At 34.7% G+C, this 20079-nt stretch overlaps 2 protein-coding genes across 2 annotated transcripts; both read right to left on the bottom strand.

The window, feature by feature from the left end:
• Positions 1-3361: 3361 nt before the first annotated feature.
• Positions 3362-3930, bottom strand: LOC133299291 (non-specific lipid transfer protein GPI-anchored 30). The gene is made up of 2 exons (XM_061498735.1): positions 3612-3930; positions 3362-3468 (listed from the first exon to the last, which is right to left on the bottom strand). Exons 1-2 carry the CDS (start codon positions 3928-3930, stop codon positions 3362-3364), a joined length of 426 nt encoding a protein of 141 aa, XP_061354719.1.
• Positions 3931-18409: 14479 nt separating this feature from the next.
• LOC133299288 (ethylene-responsive transcription factor LEP-like) lies at positions 18410-19267 on the bottom strand. The gene has a single exon (XM_061498733.1). It carries the CDS (start codon positions 19265-19267, stop codon positions 18410-18412), a length of 858 nt encoding a protein of 285 aa, XP_061354717.1.
• Between the last annotated feature and the right edge of the window lie 812 nt (positions 19268-20079).

The following is a 20079-nucleotide window of genomic DNA, read 5'->3' as shown; positions in this document are numbered from 1 at the left end:
TTAAAGAGTTGGAATTCCATTTCTAAAAATGGTAAACAAGGTTTGTTGTCGTATTCACAATTAGAGTAGTTTCTTTGGAATGAATTGAAGGAAACAACTTGTAAACACTATTATGCTAGCGAGTGAGGTTCTAAAAGTTATGTGACCCTTGGGAGTTGATCTAATTCTCCTTACCTTGAGTTGGTGTCCTTATCCAAAGAATAACTACGCAAAAGACAATATTAAAATAAATGTTGTGAACTAGTATAGTTGCTAATTGTCTTTATATCTTGAAATAGGTTGTGATTTATTGAGGGCCTATGATTGTGGTCATTTGGATACTGAGAGTACTTCAGAGTGTATTGCCTTAACAGGTAAACTTTCGGTCCTCAGATTGATCTATTGTATATTCCACCAAACTCCATGGAAGGTTGGTTTATGTGCTTGGTATGTGTTTTGAAAATGATATCTGTTATATTATGAGCATTGGATATTTGACTGAGGTGAAAGTTATTTGGTTCAATTGCTATATGTATATGCATGTGGGGCTACCACACCGAGTGATAATCCTTGATGTTTGGCAGAGGCCATACAAGGTGGTAAACCCACGTATGGGGGTATAAGGAGAGCCACTTATACTCTGCATAGGTTGCAGGCATGCATAAAGCCTACTTTGTTCTCTGATCAGTAGGATATTTTCATACACACATGACATGAACATATACTGCATTGCACATATATATTTATTTACTGCTCAGGTTATTTTTGAACTTATATTATACCAATAAGTGAGCTTGGGGTGGAGGAATCCTTGAGGACTCCTTGTCTTACTGAGATTTGTCAAAATCTCACCCCGTGTGAGGTACATTTTTTAGGTACAGATATCTATAAGACGGATGCCTCTCCAGGCACGAGGCTGGCGTAGAGATTTAGCTTGACATGCATTGTTTTTATTAGATGTTTCCTTATTTACATGAGCCATGCTTACCATTGATCATATTATTTATGTTTTATTTGTCATGAGCATAGGAGTTGTCTATTCCACTATATATATAGAGTTTTTTAACTCTTGTTGGAAGATATGTGTAAGCTTATGTCTTGTGAATAATTATATTACTTTAGCCATTTATGTTGTGACATATGAACAATGTTTTATAAAATTAATATTTAAAGTCTTGAAAGGACTCAAGTCATGTATGATTTATAAATGAAGGTCCATTAGGTATTGTATGGAATCTATGCAGATTATGGACAAGTTATCTAGAAAGCACATGTTAAAATTTATAAGGAGTTAACCATGAAAGAAATTAGTAAAGATGTATGAAATTAAACGACTTAGTTAAAGGATTTCTAAGAACTACAAGCTAAGTTAAGTAATAATGTAACTTTGGTAATTGGACATCAAATAAAATATGGGCTAGGAGGTGATGCCTAGAATCATACTAAGTGGACGACTTAAACTATTAGTGGCTAAAAAACATGTCACCGAATAATTATTAAATTAAATATGTAAATGGAAATGTAAAATGGAAATAAAAAATTTATTCATCTTTTCGTGATATTAATTATAAATTAATGAGATTAGCTTTCGTATTTATTTGATTAATTAGTTGCGCTTAATACCATTCTGATGTTACAAACCAGGTGCAAACTGGATGTTACACTAATCATCTGGATTTGCTCAGTGGTATCTTGAACAAAATCCAACCCGAATAACTCTTGATCTCCAACATCAGTTCAGCATGTGGGAGTTCAACATCTCTTACCATATAATGCCTCGTAAGGAGCCATGCCTAGGCTAGCATTAAAATTGTTATTGTATAAAAACTCAACTAGTGGAAGGTACCAATCTCATGTCGAGCCTTGCTCCAAGGTGCAAGCTCTCAACATGTCCTCTAATGTCTGAATGGTCCTTTCTGTAGTGCATCTCAAAACTGAGTTGTGAACTTATGGTCCCGATCAATGTCCGGATATCTTCGAGTGCATATTCTAATATCATATCCAGATATTAATATCTGAATATCATATCCGAATATTTCGCGACGGAAGTGCAGTTTTGCCTTCTACACGAAGATATCCATCAAGGTTCCATTTTTACCACCAACAGAGGTCCAAGCTTGCGTTTTTAGGAATATTCTTGTTAATAGTCACCTAGGTTATCATGTTTACTCATTTTACATATCCAAGACACAATCTTTTTCCTAGAAACTCAAGATGAAAGGTTGAGACATGTACCCAAAGCTTCAAAAACAGAAAAAAGAAGAGTCTTCAAGGCTTCTAGTCCATACCCAACCTCTGTCCAACCATGAACACGAAAACCCCTTAGTATATGTTGGTTCTTTCTTCCTAAAGGTGGTTCCTTAGTGCTCTAATTAGTGAAAATATCTCCACTCCACACAACAAAGAATGGCAGCCCTCAACTCCCACAAAACAGAAACTAAAACACTCCAAGAATGGGTTTTTTTTCATAAGACCTAAGCTTTCAAGTGTTTAAAGTCATCCAAGGGAAGAAGGGTGAGGAAAGTTGGTGTCTTTGATGATTTTCATGGAAGAAAGCTCAAGTTTACTTGGAGAGGAAGAAAAGAGAAACCTAAGTGTTAGAGAGTGTGTGCTACGTAGGTTATGTGAAGAATGAGAGGAAATTAAGGGGTTTTAGTCATTTTAGTCTGTCACTTAAACTACCGGTATTTGTTTTGAAATCTCTAACACTCATCTTTTCTTTTAAACTTTGTATTACTGACTTAATATATCAATTTTCCTCAATTTCTTTTATATTTCAGGTCGTTTCGCCGATACACCTTTTTATCGCGAAATGCATAATATTTACACTTTTCTTCCGAAAAGTGATTTAATTCATAATTATTATTTTCTTATAATTATCCTATTTCAATTATGAAATAATTTCCCTAAAGTCATAATTTATTATTATTAATTACTAAAATTCTAACTTAACAGTGCGGGTTCTTACAAATAAGGTTTCCCTAATTAATGACAAACAAATTAGAAATAGAAGGTTCAAGATCTATTTGACAAGCAAAAATAAACATATGAAGCAAGCCATCAGAATTGGACTAATAGTAAAATGAGTTCATAGATTCAGTATTGCATTAAAAAAAAACTATGAAGAAATTTTCCACCATGTCCATGTTAAACAATAGGCGTAATCAACATTGTAAATAACATGAAATCTCAGCAATACCAATAAATAAATAGTTATATTTTTCAATACTCAACAATTTATGAGTCACTCCTCAAGTATAACAAGAAGACAAAGAAAAACTGAAAAAAAAAAAAAAAAAAAAAAAAAATAATCAATGTGCTCTACTGACTATCGCCACCAACACAATATGACAAGTGTAATAAGTCCCTAACTTAACGCTGATTAAATATGTGCAATAATTGACAAGGCTGAGATCATTATGAAACCCTGAGTCACAAGCATCAACTTGGTCGCTGAGTTTTGATCTGAGTTAGAGGAACCAGGGGAATCTGAAACAACAAATCCGAATATAATTTATTACAACAGAAATTCCCTTGCTGATATAATAAAAATAAAAAATAAAAAAATAAAGAAGCCAGTCTACAAAAAATGAAAAATGCGCAATATATAAAGTAATAGAAAGAAAGCATACTTGTGAGGCAGGACAATGGATTCACATGCTGGCCACATCTACCGGGCAAATTCTGAGCCTCATTGATATTAACACCTGCCTCCTCAGCTTGCCTTGTGCCTTTGTTGCTTACCAAGCTACATAGGCATTTTGAGTCTGATTCAATCACTGATTTCAATGGATCACAGCAGCTATCAGGTACGTCTTGGGTGCCATTAAGGTAGCGTAAACAAGGTGCAAGCTTGTTTAGGCAAGTGCTATCTTGAGCTCTTCCTCTTGAAATCCATGTTACCAGCACAAGAAATACGATATAGCTAAGTGCCCTCAACTTGGTTTCCATTTTTGTTACCAACGGTATTAATCTATGTCCTTAGGGTCATTATATATATGTAGCATATATAGGAGAGAAGGGTAACAATTAACTAGAGAGGGAAAGAAGTGATTTGAAAAATGATGGTAAAGAGTAGGTGATCAAATTATAGCCAATTAGTCGACCCTTTTAAATCTTTGTTGACGATGTTGTGGCTGCAGTTTTTAGGAAGATGTCACGGTCATGGTGACCGCTGGACAGGTTAAGCTACTTTCATTTTCAAAGTCAAATTAATGTTTCATGCTTTGGACAATTCTAAAACCGGAGGCACACTTTTAAAAAATTAAAAATTAAAAATAAAGTGTAAATTACAATGGTTAATTGAAAAATTAAGACATAATTTTATAATTTATTGTGACACCCAAGTTATGTTACACTCATGTGACACCCAGTCAATCTCACCGTTAGATCGCTTATGTTGATCCAACGGTTATATTTATTTCCATCTTTGTATGGTCATGATTTCCCAAATTTAATATTTTATATTTATTTCTACCTTTGTATGGTTATGATTTCTCATATTTAATGCTTTCACTTTAAATTTGGGAAATCATGACCATACAAAGATGGAAATAAATATAACCGTTGGATCAACATAAGCGATCTAACGGTGAGATTGACTGGGTGTCACATGGGTGTAACATAACTTGGGTGTCACAATATCCTATCCCTTATTATATATATGTACATATATTTTATTATAATTTAAATGATTAACTTTTTTTATCAATACTTGTAATTTCGTACTTTATCATTTAGAATACGTACATATCACAAGAAAGAGAGAGAGAAAATCATACTCTCATGTTGTATTAGATTCATCTCTCATGTTTACACTCAAATAAAAAGACCTACCTCTCTTTTAAAAAAAAAAAAAAAATGGTGGACCCCACTTTGTTTGTCTCACAACATAAGATAATTTATCTCTTATTACGTGAGAAAAGTAAAGTCTTATATATATATATATATATATATATATATATATATATATATATATATATATATATATATAGATCATTTGACTCCAGAGTAAGACTTATTAGTCTTGCTCCTCATCCTAATCGTTGATTTACGTACATCCAACGGTTATAGTTTAGGAAGTTATATTAATTAATTAATTATTAATTAAACTATAAATGACAACCGTTGATTTTTGTCCATCAACGGCTGAGATGGGGAGTAAGACTTAAAAGTCTTACTCTCGAGTCAAAAGAACCCTCCCATATATATATGGAAAAAAAAATTGGGTTCTAATCACTGGATATAAGCTTTTGTCTAGTCACTGCATTATAACTATATACTCCAAAGAATACATAGTTATAATATTAAAGTTATACTTTTTTACCCAATGGGTGCAGCTCAGTTGGTAACTTGGCGCTGAGTTAATGGGGTTGGATATGTGTTCGATTCCCGCTGAATGCATTCTTGGGGAGGGGGCTGAACCTTTAGCCATCGCTGTTCCCCCGCACTCTGGATTAGTCCCATAGCCGGCTCAAAGAGTCGAAGCTCATGGGGATACCGGAGGGAGCCAACTCGTCTCAAAGAGATAATTAGGGTTGGGTAACTCCAAAAAAAAGAAAGTTATACTTTTTTCTCTCTCTTCATAAAGTTGCCTACTAACATGAAAAGTGAAAAAATAAACTTTAATATTATAACTATGTATTCCCGGAATACATAATTATAATGTGGTGACTGGACAAAACCTTATATATTGTGACTAGACAAAACCTTATATACTGTGAGTGGACAACAGATGGACCTTATATATATATATATATATATATATATATATATATATATATATATATATATGTAGGATCCTTTGACACCGGTGTTAAATTTTAATTTTGACACCGGTGTCAAATTTTAAATTTGACACCTCATCTCAGAGCCGTTAGATCATAGAGGATCAATGGTATCACATGCTTATAAGCATGTGACACCATTGATCTTTTTTTATCTAACGGCTATAAGATGAGGTGTCAAATTTGAAATTTGTCACCGGTGTCAAAGGATCCTACCTCATATATATATATATATATATATATATATATATATATATATATATATATATATGTATGTATGTATGTATATATATAGGTAAAATCATTTCTTCAACCGCTTTACGTACAGCAACGACAAGTGTATGGTTATGATTCCCCACATTTAATGCTTTCATCCTTTGTATGGTTATGATTCCCTGCATTTAATGTTTTCAAGTATATATATGGCAAGTATTTGATTGCTGCACGTACAGCAGCTGCAGAAATGTAAACCCCTATATATATATATATATATATATATATATATATATATATATATATATTGTGATAAAACTAAGAAGAGAGACATGAAGACAAAGAGTAGAAAAGACAAACGGGGTAAAATCCTTATTCTCATTCAGCTCAAATATCCAATATAAACAATGTCAATATATAAGACTACAACTATGAATAAGGGAGTAATACTCCATTAGTATGGTGGTTAAAAAATCATAAATAGGAGATAATTGCATCATTAGTGCCAATGGTAACATGATTTAAGTCATCCATTTTTATAATACTCCACCTTGGATGACTATACACTATGGAAATGCCTCGTTAAAACCTTGCTAAGAAAAATCCAATGGGATAAAAAAATATTAGCGAAAGAAAAAAAGTACAATATTATAGTTAACATACCATATTTCATATATTAGTATAGACTTCCTCGTTCAAAACCTTTCCAAGAAAAACCCAGTGGATAAAAACTTAGGAAAGGAAAAAAGAGTGCAGTGTGTATAACTCCCCCTCAATTGAGCCCTAAAGCTACTCCTGAAGCTACGGAAGTGAAGCTACATTTACAATTTTCCATAATAACTATCATGTAATCTTCTATAATAAATTGCATTAATATTAATTCAACAGGATCAATAGCATCCATTTACAATATTAGTGTTCCTATGATGCTTAAGATTAGGAGCTTCAGGTCCTAATCCTTTCTCGTTAGATTCTTTTGATTTAAATGGATCTGTATTCACTTTTGGTGAATGGATCATCATTGAGGCACTTATATAGTAACATTGGTGTAATAAAATAACCATTTTTGTAGGATGCTCGATCTACAAGTCAAGACAATAATATGTTTGAGACCACCATACAATGATCTTTACAACTCAATGTTAAATGTGTTGCGAATTTTATTCTTTCCATATAGGGTATGGAGAATTCGTCAAGGATTTTCATATAAATATCATCGCCAAGTGACCCTACAGTCACGACATCCATTAAATGCTTTTCAAGATGCATCCTAGTTGCCATATTGATCAAGTAATGGAACGAAATAGAATTCATTACTGGATAATAATTATAATTATTGTAAGGTCTCTGTGAAAACCCTTGTTATTTCTTAATTGCCTCCTTCAATTCATTCCAGACTGAATGCTTCTAGCATTCTTGAATGGTTTTTGGGTTTTGGATCCAGATTATCTCTTGAGACAGCAACAGCTACTGAGAAGGCAATGATGTTGCCAGCGGCAGATAATATTATCATACTTTCTCCCTTATTAATATGGTTTATTTCATACTTTTATGTCAACATAAACCAAATCTTCATCCTTTCCCTAGACATTCAGATTTGGTAGTTTCATATTCCTCGATTGTTGCAATTAGCATCTGCATTTATTTCATCGGGCTTGCTTTCTTCAGGATTAAACTCTTCAGGAGGCGTGATGAGTAACTTCTTTTTTATTTTCCATGGACTTATGTATTTAGTCCCTGCAGGCTATTCAGGCTTCCGACGTTGACTAAACTCAAACATATCTCATTAAATTCTCCACTACAGGTGGCTCAATCTTTTTAGTCTCTCATTTGTGATCAATAAATATATTTGGGATTTGTCTTGTTAAATTTTGCAAGTTAATGATAATTTGAACTTCAAGTTCAGTTATACTTATACATGGATCAAAATAATTCAAATAATTTCTCAAGATTCATCAAGCTTCTGGCTTTCTCCCCCTAATGTTTGGAAATGTCCTTCATTAAATATTTAATAAACGAATCATGTATTAAACAAATCGCCCATTAGGGGCTCCAAGTACTTGATTCTGTATTGAGTCTCAAAAAACTCACGTAAATGTTAAACCTTCAAATGACATAAGGACATATATAATGCAACCAAAAATGCGCAGATGGAAAATATTAGAATCGCATCCACGTACAAGTTTAAGAAAGAAGTATACTTAAAAGCATATGAGCTAGTGAACTTCAGGTTCATGGTAATTCTTTTAAAAAAAGACATAAACACAAATATTATTTCATATTTTCCCCTCATATTTCCAAAGTTTAATGAGATAAATTTTTTATATTGGGTCCACTTCTAGGGCCACTTTTCAAGAAATATGAAGTCTCTAGTCTATTACTGACCTCTTCAGAGGTGTCACTTTGAAGTTTTTCCTCAAAGAATAAAATTATTTGTGTACTTTAGACTTTTTAATCATAATATTCACATAATGTCCTTCAGGGATAATTAGTCACATAATAATATTTGTAACTGCTTACAATATTCTGCAAATTAATTATGGTTTGAACTTTAAGGTCACAATCATTTGGGCATATAACTAGATGGATAATTGATGTTCACCGGCAAGTATACCGATCGCACAAGTAATATAGATAGTAAGTAAAGTATCGTCTCCACAGGGATTGGGTCGAATATCAATTAATTGTTCCTTTTAAGAATGGAAGAGTTCAAAAGGTTGTGACAAATATTGTCGAATTGTGTGAAATTGAGAACTGAAAATAAAGACTTGTTTTTGTAATTTTTCTGTAATGAAGAATAAAAAATAAGAACAAGAATGATTTGATTTGTAAAAAATGAGAAAAGCATTGTAGCTAGGACACACTCACCATATGATCCCCACTTCTTACTCTGAATTGATTTACAATATTCAATTATATAATTACTCAGATAAATTATTATCTAGAATTAATTAGTTAAATCCCAATCCCTTGGCAATTTAACCCTTTAACCTCAATTGGAATCCTAATCCCTTAGTAACCCCTCATGAGAATTAAGCAATGAACTCAATAATTTAAGCACCTGCAATTAAATATACATCTATTCCTAGCATGCATAGTAATTGTTATCTTACCCCCTTTCAAGATGAAAACCCCAATATTCCTATCTAGGGTTCTAACCCTCAAACTATCATTAACTATTAGATTGATCAAGTCTAACAAAGAAGATATAAAATACGCACAAGGTAAAGATAAAGATAATTATATAAATGAAAAACCATAAATCAATCCATCGTAACAAGGGTTCACATAGGGTTCGTGACCCTAACTACAATAAAAATAAACTAGCCAAGCATAATCATGGCTAAAAATCCAATATTCATAAAAAGCATAAAATTAAAGAGAAAGTAGAAGAAGAACTTGCTCTCCAGAATCCTCGCCGAGCACCACCGTCGTCTCTCTTCTGGATGGAATAAGTCTGAATACCTAATTCTGTCATGAGGATCCTATTTATAAGTCTCTTCTATTTTTCCAAAATTTCCCTCGCACAGCACGGTATAATTTTCCCGCAAACCGGCGCCGATGTGGCGCCACTTCGCGCCACGCCACTGCCCAATTGCAAAAAGTCGGAACAACTTTCTCGTAAGGTGGCGCCAGTAGGTGCCATAGTGGCGCTACTTGGCGCCACACCACTGACACAAAGTGCTACAAATTGGCGCCACCCTTGTTGCAAATTGGCGCCATTCTTCTTCATTTTGGGCGCACAATGGCGTGGACTTTTGCTTTATGTTGGTGCCATTAATTGCTTCACTTTGGGCGCCACTTGGCGCCATGCTTGTTTCATTTTGGGCGCCAAGTGGTGCCATGCTACTGACATGTTTTTTTAGTTTTTCCAGAATCCGGCGCCAGTTGGCGCCACTTCCAAAGTACCGCTGTGAAATCCGGAAACTGGCGCGAGTCTGCGCCAGTTTGGTGCCGGTCCGCGCCATGTTGCTGTCCATTGTACTGTGATACATCTGTGTGGAGTCGCGTCTACTGGCTTTTTATAATTTGTAATTTTCACTCCTTTTTCCTGTATAAACACAACTAATAGGTAAGAAATATTATTGAATTAGAAAAAATTAATATAATTAGCAATATATATTTAAATTGCTCTTTTGTGACTCAATTCTTATCAATTTTAACACAGAAAACCACACTTGTCAGAGGCACATCAATAATCCACTAAATTAATTCATCTAAATAAATAATCAGCTCTTCTAAAGCTATTGCAAATATTGATGCAGACATGCCCACAACCATATCCATGGTTATTTAATTATATTGCATTCACTTCAAGGAATGACACAAAATCAATCAAAATACTACAGGATCTAATGAATCTCTTGCCATAAATATTTGAGTTTAAGGTCATCATAAAAATGATGATGAAATATTATTTCATTAGTATGCTCTTGCTACGATATCTTATCTCGTTCATTGATTGCTTCCCAAGGTAATATAATACAAGCTCTTCTGAAGCCTTCTATCACGTCTAAAATTATAGTTTGGAACATTCACTTCAGGGAATGTGGTTTAACCCATTGGCCAAACTATATGGGCGTATTTTCTTGATATTACTACTTCTAGAGCATATTCAAGAGGAATTATAAAAAAAAAAATTCTGAATATTCTATTTCAAATTATTCATCAGATCGGTTAGATCATTTTAATCATGGTCTGGAGTTATAGTTCTTCAGGAACTATAGCATATATATTCATAAGAATAATGACCAAGAAAATTTATTCATTTTGGGCTATCCTTCAGAATGTATATAATATAGGCGTATTTTTAATGGTGTGAAATTCACCATTCTTGACTTTTTTTTTTAAATATCCATATTCATTTCATTATCCACTTTTGTTTGGCTTCTTTTCTTTTTATGATTTGACTCAATATTGGATTTTCTATCATCGCTTCAAGGGTTATATCATTGCTTGTGCTCATAGCCCTCAAAATAGCTAGAATTTTTCATAGATTTGGCATTTTCTTCAAGCAATGCTTTTGAACCAACGAGTCTAAAATTATAATTATTTTCACTCGATTCAAATATGTAGAATTTTAATTTTTCAATATTTGTCATAACATAATAAAAAACCTTAAATTAATAATAAGGATTGCCAAAACACTCATCGCTACTTCGGGAGCATGAGTATATAGGTTCTCAAATACTAGATAAGATTATTTTTTAAACCCTTACTACTATTGTAGGAGTAGGAGGATATACGTTGTCAAATGCCTAATATTAGTTCATCACTGCTACTTTAGGGGCAAGATGATATAATTCCTCAAATACCCAATAAGGATTTTCAAGCACTCATTATTACTTCAGGAGAGGAGACACTACTTCTACTTTAGGAGTATGAGGATACTTAATTTCAAATACACATTACCACTTATTATATGTGAATGGTAGATGTCAATTTTCTTAATCAATGTCGTAAAGTCTCCTAGATTAACGACCCCACTAGTTTTAATCTTATAAACATAGCCCAAGGCTAAAGTGATAATTAATAGTACATAGTTATAATATGAAAGGGAACTGCTCCAAATTTTTCTTTTCATGTGATCTTAGAGCTACCCTGAAAATTTCTTTTCATTTAGTAAAAGACAACAAACATGGGGAGAAAAAGATAAAGAAAAAGTGTAGAGAAGACAAATGGGGTAAAATCCTTATTCTCATTCAACTTAGATATCCAATACAAACAATGTCAATGTATAAGACTACAACCATGAATGAGGGAGTAATGCTCCATTAGTGTGGTGGTTATAAAATGATGAATGGGAGATAGTTGTATCATTAGTGCCAACGGCAACATGATTTAAGTCATCCATATTTTACAACATATATATATATATGATCTTTTGACACGGTGTCAAACTTTAAAATTTGACACCAAATCCTAACCGTTGATTTCTGTCAATCAACGATTATCATTTATTGAGAATTAAAATGGAAATTATAATCGTTGATTGACGAAAATCAACAGTTAGGATTTGGTGTCAAATTTCAAAGTTTGATACCGGTGTCAAAGGATCCTATCTCTCTCTCACACACACACACATATATATAGGTCCCCAACTTCTCTTGTTGGAGGAGAAGAAACTTCGCCTGCAATGAATTAACATTATGTACTACGGATAGTACATAGTTGTAATATTAAAGTTGGTTTTCTCTCTCCGCCATGTCAGCCGACAGCCTCAAAAAGTCAGCCAACAGCCACTAAAGAGAGAAAAAAATAGCTTTCAAAATTATAACTATGTATTACTCGTAGTCCATAGTGTTAATTCATTGTAGGAGAAAAAAATTTCTCCTACTACATGAGAGATATATTTCCCTATATATATATAGGGTTATTTTTCTTATGTTATGGGAGATAATTTTATCTCCTACATTCATATAAAAGTATGTGGGACCCATGTGTGGCCATGTGAGGAGAACAAAGAGAAAAAGAAATCATGGACCCCACATACTTTTATGTTTGTGTAGGAGATAATGAGAAACATTAATCCACATATATAGACCTATGTGTGGCCATGTGAGAAGAACAAAGAGAAAAAGAAATCATGAACCTCACATACTTTTATGTGTGTGTAGGAGATAATGAGAAACATTGATCGATATATATATATATATATATATATATATATATATATATATATATATTTGGGAAAAGTGTGTATGATTTTGAAGGACACAAGTTGTGTCATTTTAAGTGAGAGAAAGAGATAAATAATAGGAGAGAGTGGGTGGAAAAAGTTTTACAGGTGTGGATCACACCTCTCTATGAGAGTAAAAGGACACAAAGTATGTCATTTAAAATGACACACATTTTTTCATATATATATATATATATATATATATATATATATATATATATATATATGAGGCAAGATATTCTTACACCAGTGTAAGAGTTAGAAGTCTTACACTCAATCTTGATCATTGATCCACATACATCTAATAGCTCACATTATTAAAAAATTTGAGTCTTTAGATAAAAGTGGGATTAACAGACAAGATTAGGAGTGTAACTTACACTGGTGTAAAATGATCCTGACCCATATATATATATATATATATATATATATATATATATATATGAAAAAAAACATTTCTTAAGCTGCTTGAGATAAATTTATCTCCAGCCACTTCAGAACTACGTCGTTTTGATTATTTATTTTCTTATATGTATTGATTCACCTTTGAATGGTTATGATTTCCCTTTTCTCTCTCTTCCTTTATCACCATTAATCCATCTTTGTACGGTTATGATTTAGTAGCCGGAGATAACTTTATCTCCGGCTACTTGTGAAATGATAAGCCCATATATATACACACACTAAGCATCTAACAAATTTAAAACATTAAAATACATATTTTTATTATGATTAAATTGTTTCATGACACATATATTAAAGTAAACACATAACAAGATTACCAAAAAAAAAAAAGTAAACACGTTACATAATCACATAATACAACAGCTAGCGATAAAAAGATAAAACTTCCAACGATATTAAAAGAAAAAGTATATTCGCGCACTGTCACGACCCACTTTAGAATTTGTAACCGATATACAAACTAAATTTGTAACAAAATCATTTATCAATACTTGTAATTTGGTACGTAATCATTTAAAATTTGTTTTCTAAGTATTTCTATGTATAATAAGTATGGTTAGCTTTTTCTACTGTTAATGTAGATAACTTATCTATATTGAACCCAAAACGACATTCTTTTAAGGCAAAAATTAAGGTATTTTTATAATTATAATTTATTTCAGGATTATAATAATCTTTTTTATTTTAATTTTTTAATTTTTCAACCCAAATCGACATTATTTTAAAAATAAATGTACATAACTTATCCACATTTAACGTAAAAACATTAAAACATGATAAGGAGTACAACCCACATGTGTTTCTTCCACACATGCTTGTCCTTCTGGCGATCGTTGACAGTACTCTTCGCAACCGGCAACAAAACGATGTCGTCACAAAGATCAACCATAACAGCATCTTTAGCATCAATCATTCCATTGGGTTCATGAAGCCTCTTCTTCTTCATCAACCCTTCAGCAGGCTTCATAGGCCGCTTCGCGGATCTCTTCCCATCAACGGAATCGAGATGAAGCACATCATGGAAAACAAAATCAAATTAGGCCTGAAAACAGATATGGGTGAAATGATCGGAACTAGCGAGGGTTTCACGAAAAGAGGACCTGGTGCGGTTGAGGAATGATAGGGTTTGGGATTTGAAGAGTGGGTGATTGGAGATGGCAAAGTAGACGAAATGAGGGTCGATGAGGAAGGTGTAGGTGCAATTTTTTACTATGTGGGTGTAAAGGGAGTAATTTGGAGGGGTTTTGTGAGGCATTTGAAGGCTAATGCTTCAATGTTTGGGTCTTTGGAATTGTTGTTGTGGTGTAGACCAGCGGAGGTGATGGGAAAGAGAAACGAACTCTGGTGCACCTGGGTGACGATTGAGCTTTTCTATAAGTTATTCCACAGTTTAGGGTTTTTCAATAATTGTAAATAATTTTTCTTTTTGTTATTTTTAAATTATGTTTAAGTGTGCGTTATCTCCTTTGATTGTGCATGCTTATAGTGCTTTACTTTTTTGTTATTTTATTTTTCCTATTTAAGGCTTGGAGAACCCTATTATTATTGGGTTATTTTTTGTTAAATAAAATTAAGAAAAGAGAAAAATATTTTCTCGCAATCCTTGTGTTCGTTCTTCTTTCTGTTTAGCCAATTAGTTACTGCTTCGGCATTATATGGTAATCAAAGCTCTGGTTGTCACATAAATGGCTGAACATAACAATGGCAATCGAGGTCGACGTCGTGGGCGACGGGGTCGAGGCGACGGCGGCGGCAGAGGGCGTGGTAACACCCCTTAATGACGACAGTGAACAACTACACATCGACGCGCGAGATGCCACAATTGTAGCAATGGCCGCTACAATGACAGAACAAGGTAGACGAATTCAAGAGCTCAAACCACTATTTGCCTAAACACAGTTGCACGAGTCAGATAAAGGAAGGGAATCTGAAAGATCATTTAATGAGGAGGAAGGAGCGAAAAATCGTTATGGAAATGAAATCAAAAGCGACAAGGACGAAGTTAACCTGAAAATCAATCCTTTTTTTGCTAATATTGGGGTGAAGATTGAGATTACAAAATTCGAGGGTACCACTCATCCAGATGAGTTCATCGATTGGTTACACACCATCGAAAGAGTCTTTGATATCAGAGACTTGACAGAAGAGCAGAAGGTCAAATTGGTCGCTATCAAACAAAGGAAGCATGTCTCAATTTAATGGGAACATATTAAGAAGCAGCGAAACAAAGAAGGAAAGTCAAAGATCAGGAGTTGGGTTAAGATAAAGAAATTGTTGCAACAAAATTTTTCACCTATTCATTATCGATAGAGGGCATTTGTTGAATACCATAATCTTAAGCAGCAAGACCTATCAGTTGAACAGTGTACAATTGAGTTTGATTATCTGTGAATGTACAGTGATATCGCAGAGGAGGACGAGCAATTAGTTGCTCGTTACCTAGGAGGACTGGGAATGAGATATCAGATGTTGTATACCTGCAACAATATTTGTCATATGAGGATATATGTCGACTAACTTTAAAGGTAGAGGAGCAGTGTAAGAGAAGAAGAGGTACTTTAAAATTCTAACCAACACTAGTGCAGGGAAGGAACCTTTTAACCTGAAACTAGTGAGCAAGAGGGGAGCGACCAATGGTGAAGCAGGCAAGATAGGGACTGCGGCGAAAAGGTGTTTCAATTGTCAAGGTCTAGGACACTTCGCTACTGATTGTCCAAACCGACAGTATGTTACTCTTGTCGATATCAAGCCGATGTTATAGGCCCCACCTATGATGAGTATGAAGAAGATCAAGTGGATGGAGGGTTTGAAGAAGGTGAGAGTATCTATGGTGATGTTGGAGAATCCTTGGTTGTTCGGAACGTTCTAAGTGTTGACGTAGCTGATGACGAGTTATGGCTCCGACACAATATATTCCATACAAAGTGCACCAGCAGTGGCAAGGTGTGTAGTATGATCATTGATGGGAGAAGCTACGAGAATGTTTTCTCTACTACCATGGTCAAGAAGTTAGGGCTAAAAACTGAGGAACACCCACAACCCTGCAAGCTTTATTGGCTGAAGGAAGGAAGTGAGGAGAAGGTGAACAAAAAGTGCCTCGTGCAATTTTTTATCAGCAAAAGGTACACTGATGAGATGTGGTGCGATGTGATTCCGATGGATGTGTGTCATGTTTTATTAGGGAGGCCGTGGCAATTTGATAGGAAGACGAAGCACGATGGCTTCAAAAATACTTACACTTTCAAGAAGGACGGACTAACTATTACCTTGGGTCCATTTGAATTGAAGAAAAGGCGAAGAACATTATGTTGTCCATAGTAGGTTCCCAAGAGGAATCTACCAATGCCATTAAGATATTTGCTTGTGTTGTGATAGAACAAAATTCTGGTGTTTCTGACATTTCTTTGCAGGTTAAGCCATTGCTAGAGGACTTCGTTGATGTGGTTCCCGAGGAGATGTCATCTGAATTGCCACCTATGATAGACATCCTGTACTGTATTGACCTTGTATCAGGAGCTGTTATTCCTAACAAAGCTACATATAGGATGAGCACTGAGGAGCAAAATGAGTTTTTTCATTCACGGGCTCATGATCATATTCAGAAGCAGAATAAGAAATATAAGAAGCAAGCTGACAGGCATAGAAATCAAGCCATTTTCAAGGAAAGCGATATGGTGTGATCCACCTTAGGAAGGAACATTTTCTGGCTAACAGGATTGACAAACTACCTAGAGCTAACGGTCCCTTCAGAGTGCTCGGGAAGATCAACAACAATGCTTACAATATTGAACTTCTTGGGGAATACAATATTTCTAATACTTTCAATGTTGCTGACTTGTTTCCTTATCATGATGATGAAGAGGGCATAAGGTGCAAGAGTAACCATGAAGCCCCGTTAGATTCGAGGACGAATCTTCTTTTGGCAGGGGAGGATAATGCACATGGGTGACTGACTTGGATTGAGCTTTTCTATAATTTATTCCACAGTTAGGGCTTTTAATAATTGTTAATTATTTCCCTTTTTGTTATTTTTTAGATTATGTTTGAGTGTGCGTTAGATTGTGTTTTATCTCCTTTGATTGCGCATGATTATAGTCCTTTACTTTTTTGTTATATTATTTTGCCTATTTAAGGCTTGGAGAACCCTATTATTATTAGGTTGTTTTGGTTAAATAAAATTAAGAAAAAAGAAAAGTATTTTCTCGCAATCCTTATGTTCGTTCTTCTTTCTATTTAGCCAATGGATTAATGTTTCGTCATTAAACTCAATATTTGGTGAAAGTGGGAGAAAAAGAAGAAAATGGGAAGAAGAACAAAAGGGGAATTACAGGGGGAAAGAGGGGGGAAAAGAAGAAAAGGGATAGAAGGGTTACAATGGCAAAGAGAAAATATGAAGGGATTAACCTAAAACATCAACCTCTTATCAAGTCTAATTTTCCCATAGACCTGATTAAATTATACATCATTCTGATGTACTAAGGGATTATGTTGTACAAGTTTATAATATACAATGATCATACAAACAACTAAAAAAATCATAAAGTATAGTATAATCTTATACTATTAGACCTTATACATCACATAAAAGGCCCTAAAACTCTATTCATTCACTTAAATTTATTGAAAGAACTTGACTAACAATGTCTTGTAGCTAGCTTATTTATTCAATAAATAAATTTGAGATTTAGGTTATCGGTTTTTTTTTTCTTTAGAATGAATGAGTAACCCAATTAGAACAAAATTTAAAAAACAAAATAAATTAATAATAACAGTGCCGAGTAACAATTGGTTGTCTTATGCAAATAACAATTTTGTGTCGCTCCTAATAAAGATCCTATAATAATGAATCAAGCTCCATTTTGTAAATACTTGTCTCTTTCCGACCATATAAACTAGAAAGGGTCAAAGGGTACTGCTATTTTTGAAATCTGACCCAAGATTGCAAATAATCCAAATGGACCCAATTGATACCAAAAATATTAAAATTAAAATTCAACTTAAGAAGGAAACGCCTTGAAAGAGAGGGCCCATTACAAGCCTCTGCTCCACAAAGCCCAAGTACACATCAAAATCATCATTTTCTTGATTTGCTTTTATCCATTGATGCCCCTTCCATGTCTCTTCCTCACGACCCAACCAACAAAATGAAATAAAAAAAACACTCCCCGCAATATATACTTTACATATAATAATAACATACTAACAACAAACCACACACCCCTCACAAAACACACATAGAAACAACGAAATCGCAGCATGCAAATTCCTCCGTTGATAAACTCTCATCTCAGAAGAAATAAGAAGAGCTTCCCAAATTAAAATCCTCAGTTTCTTTTCCCACATTATCTGACACTGATGGCATTGCACTGAAAAGGGGACTATGCACATATTCACCCGATTCAAACCCCAAATACGGGTAACCCGACCCGCTTGTACTAACATCGGAACTTTGATGAGAATACCCAGCATTGTCTCCATAAAACCCATGACCCATCTCATAACCCATGGAGCTTGTAATATCCGGTGGCAATGGTGGAAGCTGAGTTTCACCATCATCAAACAGTTGGTGAAAATGGGAGCCATCAACAGTGTTGTTGCATCCTTCAATCTGATTAGCATAACCATGACTATAGCTATAGCCACCGGACGATGCCGCTTCCGGTGCAGCCCAAGTTACCGAACCCATCATCCCCGGGTACCCGCCAATTGAGGTTTGTGAATTCGGGTCGGGTTGTTGGGTAAACTGGTTCGGGTCAGAGAAATATGTGAATTCTTGAGGTTGGTGATGGATTTGTGCTTGTTGCTCCGGGGAAAGAATGGAAGTGACGGATGAACCAGGCGGGGTGTCTACGTAGACGAAGTTGGTTCGGGCACGCGACCCGCGCATGGAGCGGGCCGCCGTGTCATAAGCCAAGGCGGCCTCTTCTGCGGTGTCGAATGTCCCGAGCCAATGCCTCTCTTTAGTGGAGGGGTCTCGAATCTCCGCTGCATACCTTCCCCATGGCCTCCTCCTCACGCCAAGGTACCTACCTCCCCATGAAGTTTCATTTTGTTTTTGTTGTTCTTGTTCTTGTGTTGTGGCGGTTTGTTTCTTCTTGGCCTTGTTGGAGTTTGAGGATGATGGTGACGAAGTGAACGGTTTCATCATCAAGCTAGTGGTTGAGGTTGATCACAAGCACGTAAGAGACCAGATTTTAATGAGTTTTGGTACGTGAACGAAAGAGAACGATTATAAGTAAGGTTAGAAGGTGAATAGATAGAGAAGAATGGAAACAATGGAAAGAGAGGAATGGTATGAAGTTAGCATGCAGCTTTAGTTTATAGTCACTCTTTGATATTCCTCTATTCTGTTTTAGTTTCGGTGTTTGTTTTGTTGTGAGGAATGGGCATGTGAGTACATGGTTTAAATAAGAGAGACCTAACTCTCCAAAACCCTCATTGTCACCATACCATTATCGTTTTTTCCGTCTATGCCCTTCTTTCTATGAATAGAGAGCATTTTTTGTAGGATAGTTGCACCAAACACCGACGCTACACAAGTATTATAACTATGTAATTTGGAGAGTACATAATTATGATATAATATTAAAATTAGTTTTTTATCCTCTTCAGTAGATGTCAGTCGATGTGTAATCATCCCTTTGGTGGGATGCACCTTGGGAGTATTTTAGAAATTTCTCTATGAATGACTGCCAAGTGCCAACACGTGCCCTCTTGAATTTTTATTTCTTTATTTTTTTTTTGTTAAGTTATCCATATATGTAAAAGCTCTTCTATTCTAGACTTGAAGTTATATGTCACAACTGAGCAATCTAATCTATTAGATATGATAAAAATAAACAAATACTTAGTCAGTAATGAAAAGGTTACAAAGGGCAACGGAATCCATCACTTAATTATTCTCTGGGGGGGGGGTCCAGACATACTACTAAACTGTGGGTGTTAATGAGTTTCAAA

This window comes from Gastrolobium bilobum, unplaced genomic scaffold (assembly GCF_033153095.1).
Source record: "Gastrolobium bilobum isolate Gb01-03AN ecotype WA unplaced genomic scaffold, APGP_CSIRO_Gbil_v1 utg17506, whole genome shotgun sequence".
NCBI classification, from domain to species: Eukaryota; Viridiplantae; Streptophyta; class Magnoliopsida; order Fabales; family Fabaceae; genus Gastrolobium; species Gastrolobium bilobum.
This window is presented reverse-complemented; position numbering and strand designations above follow the sequence as displayed.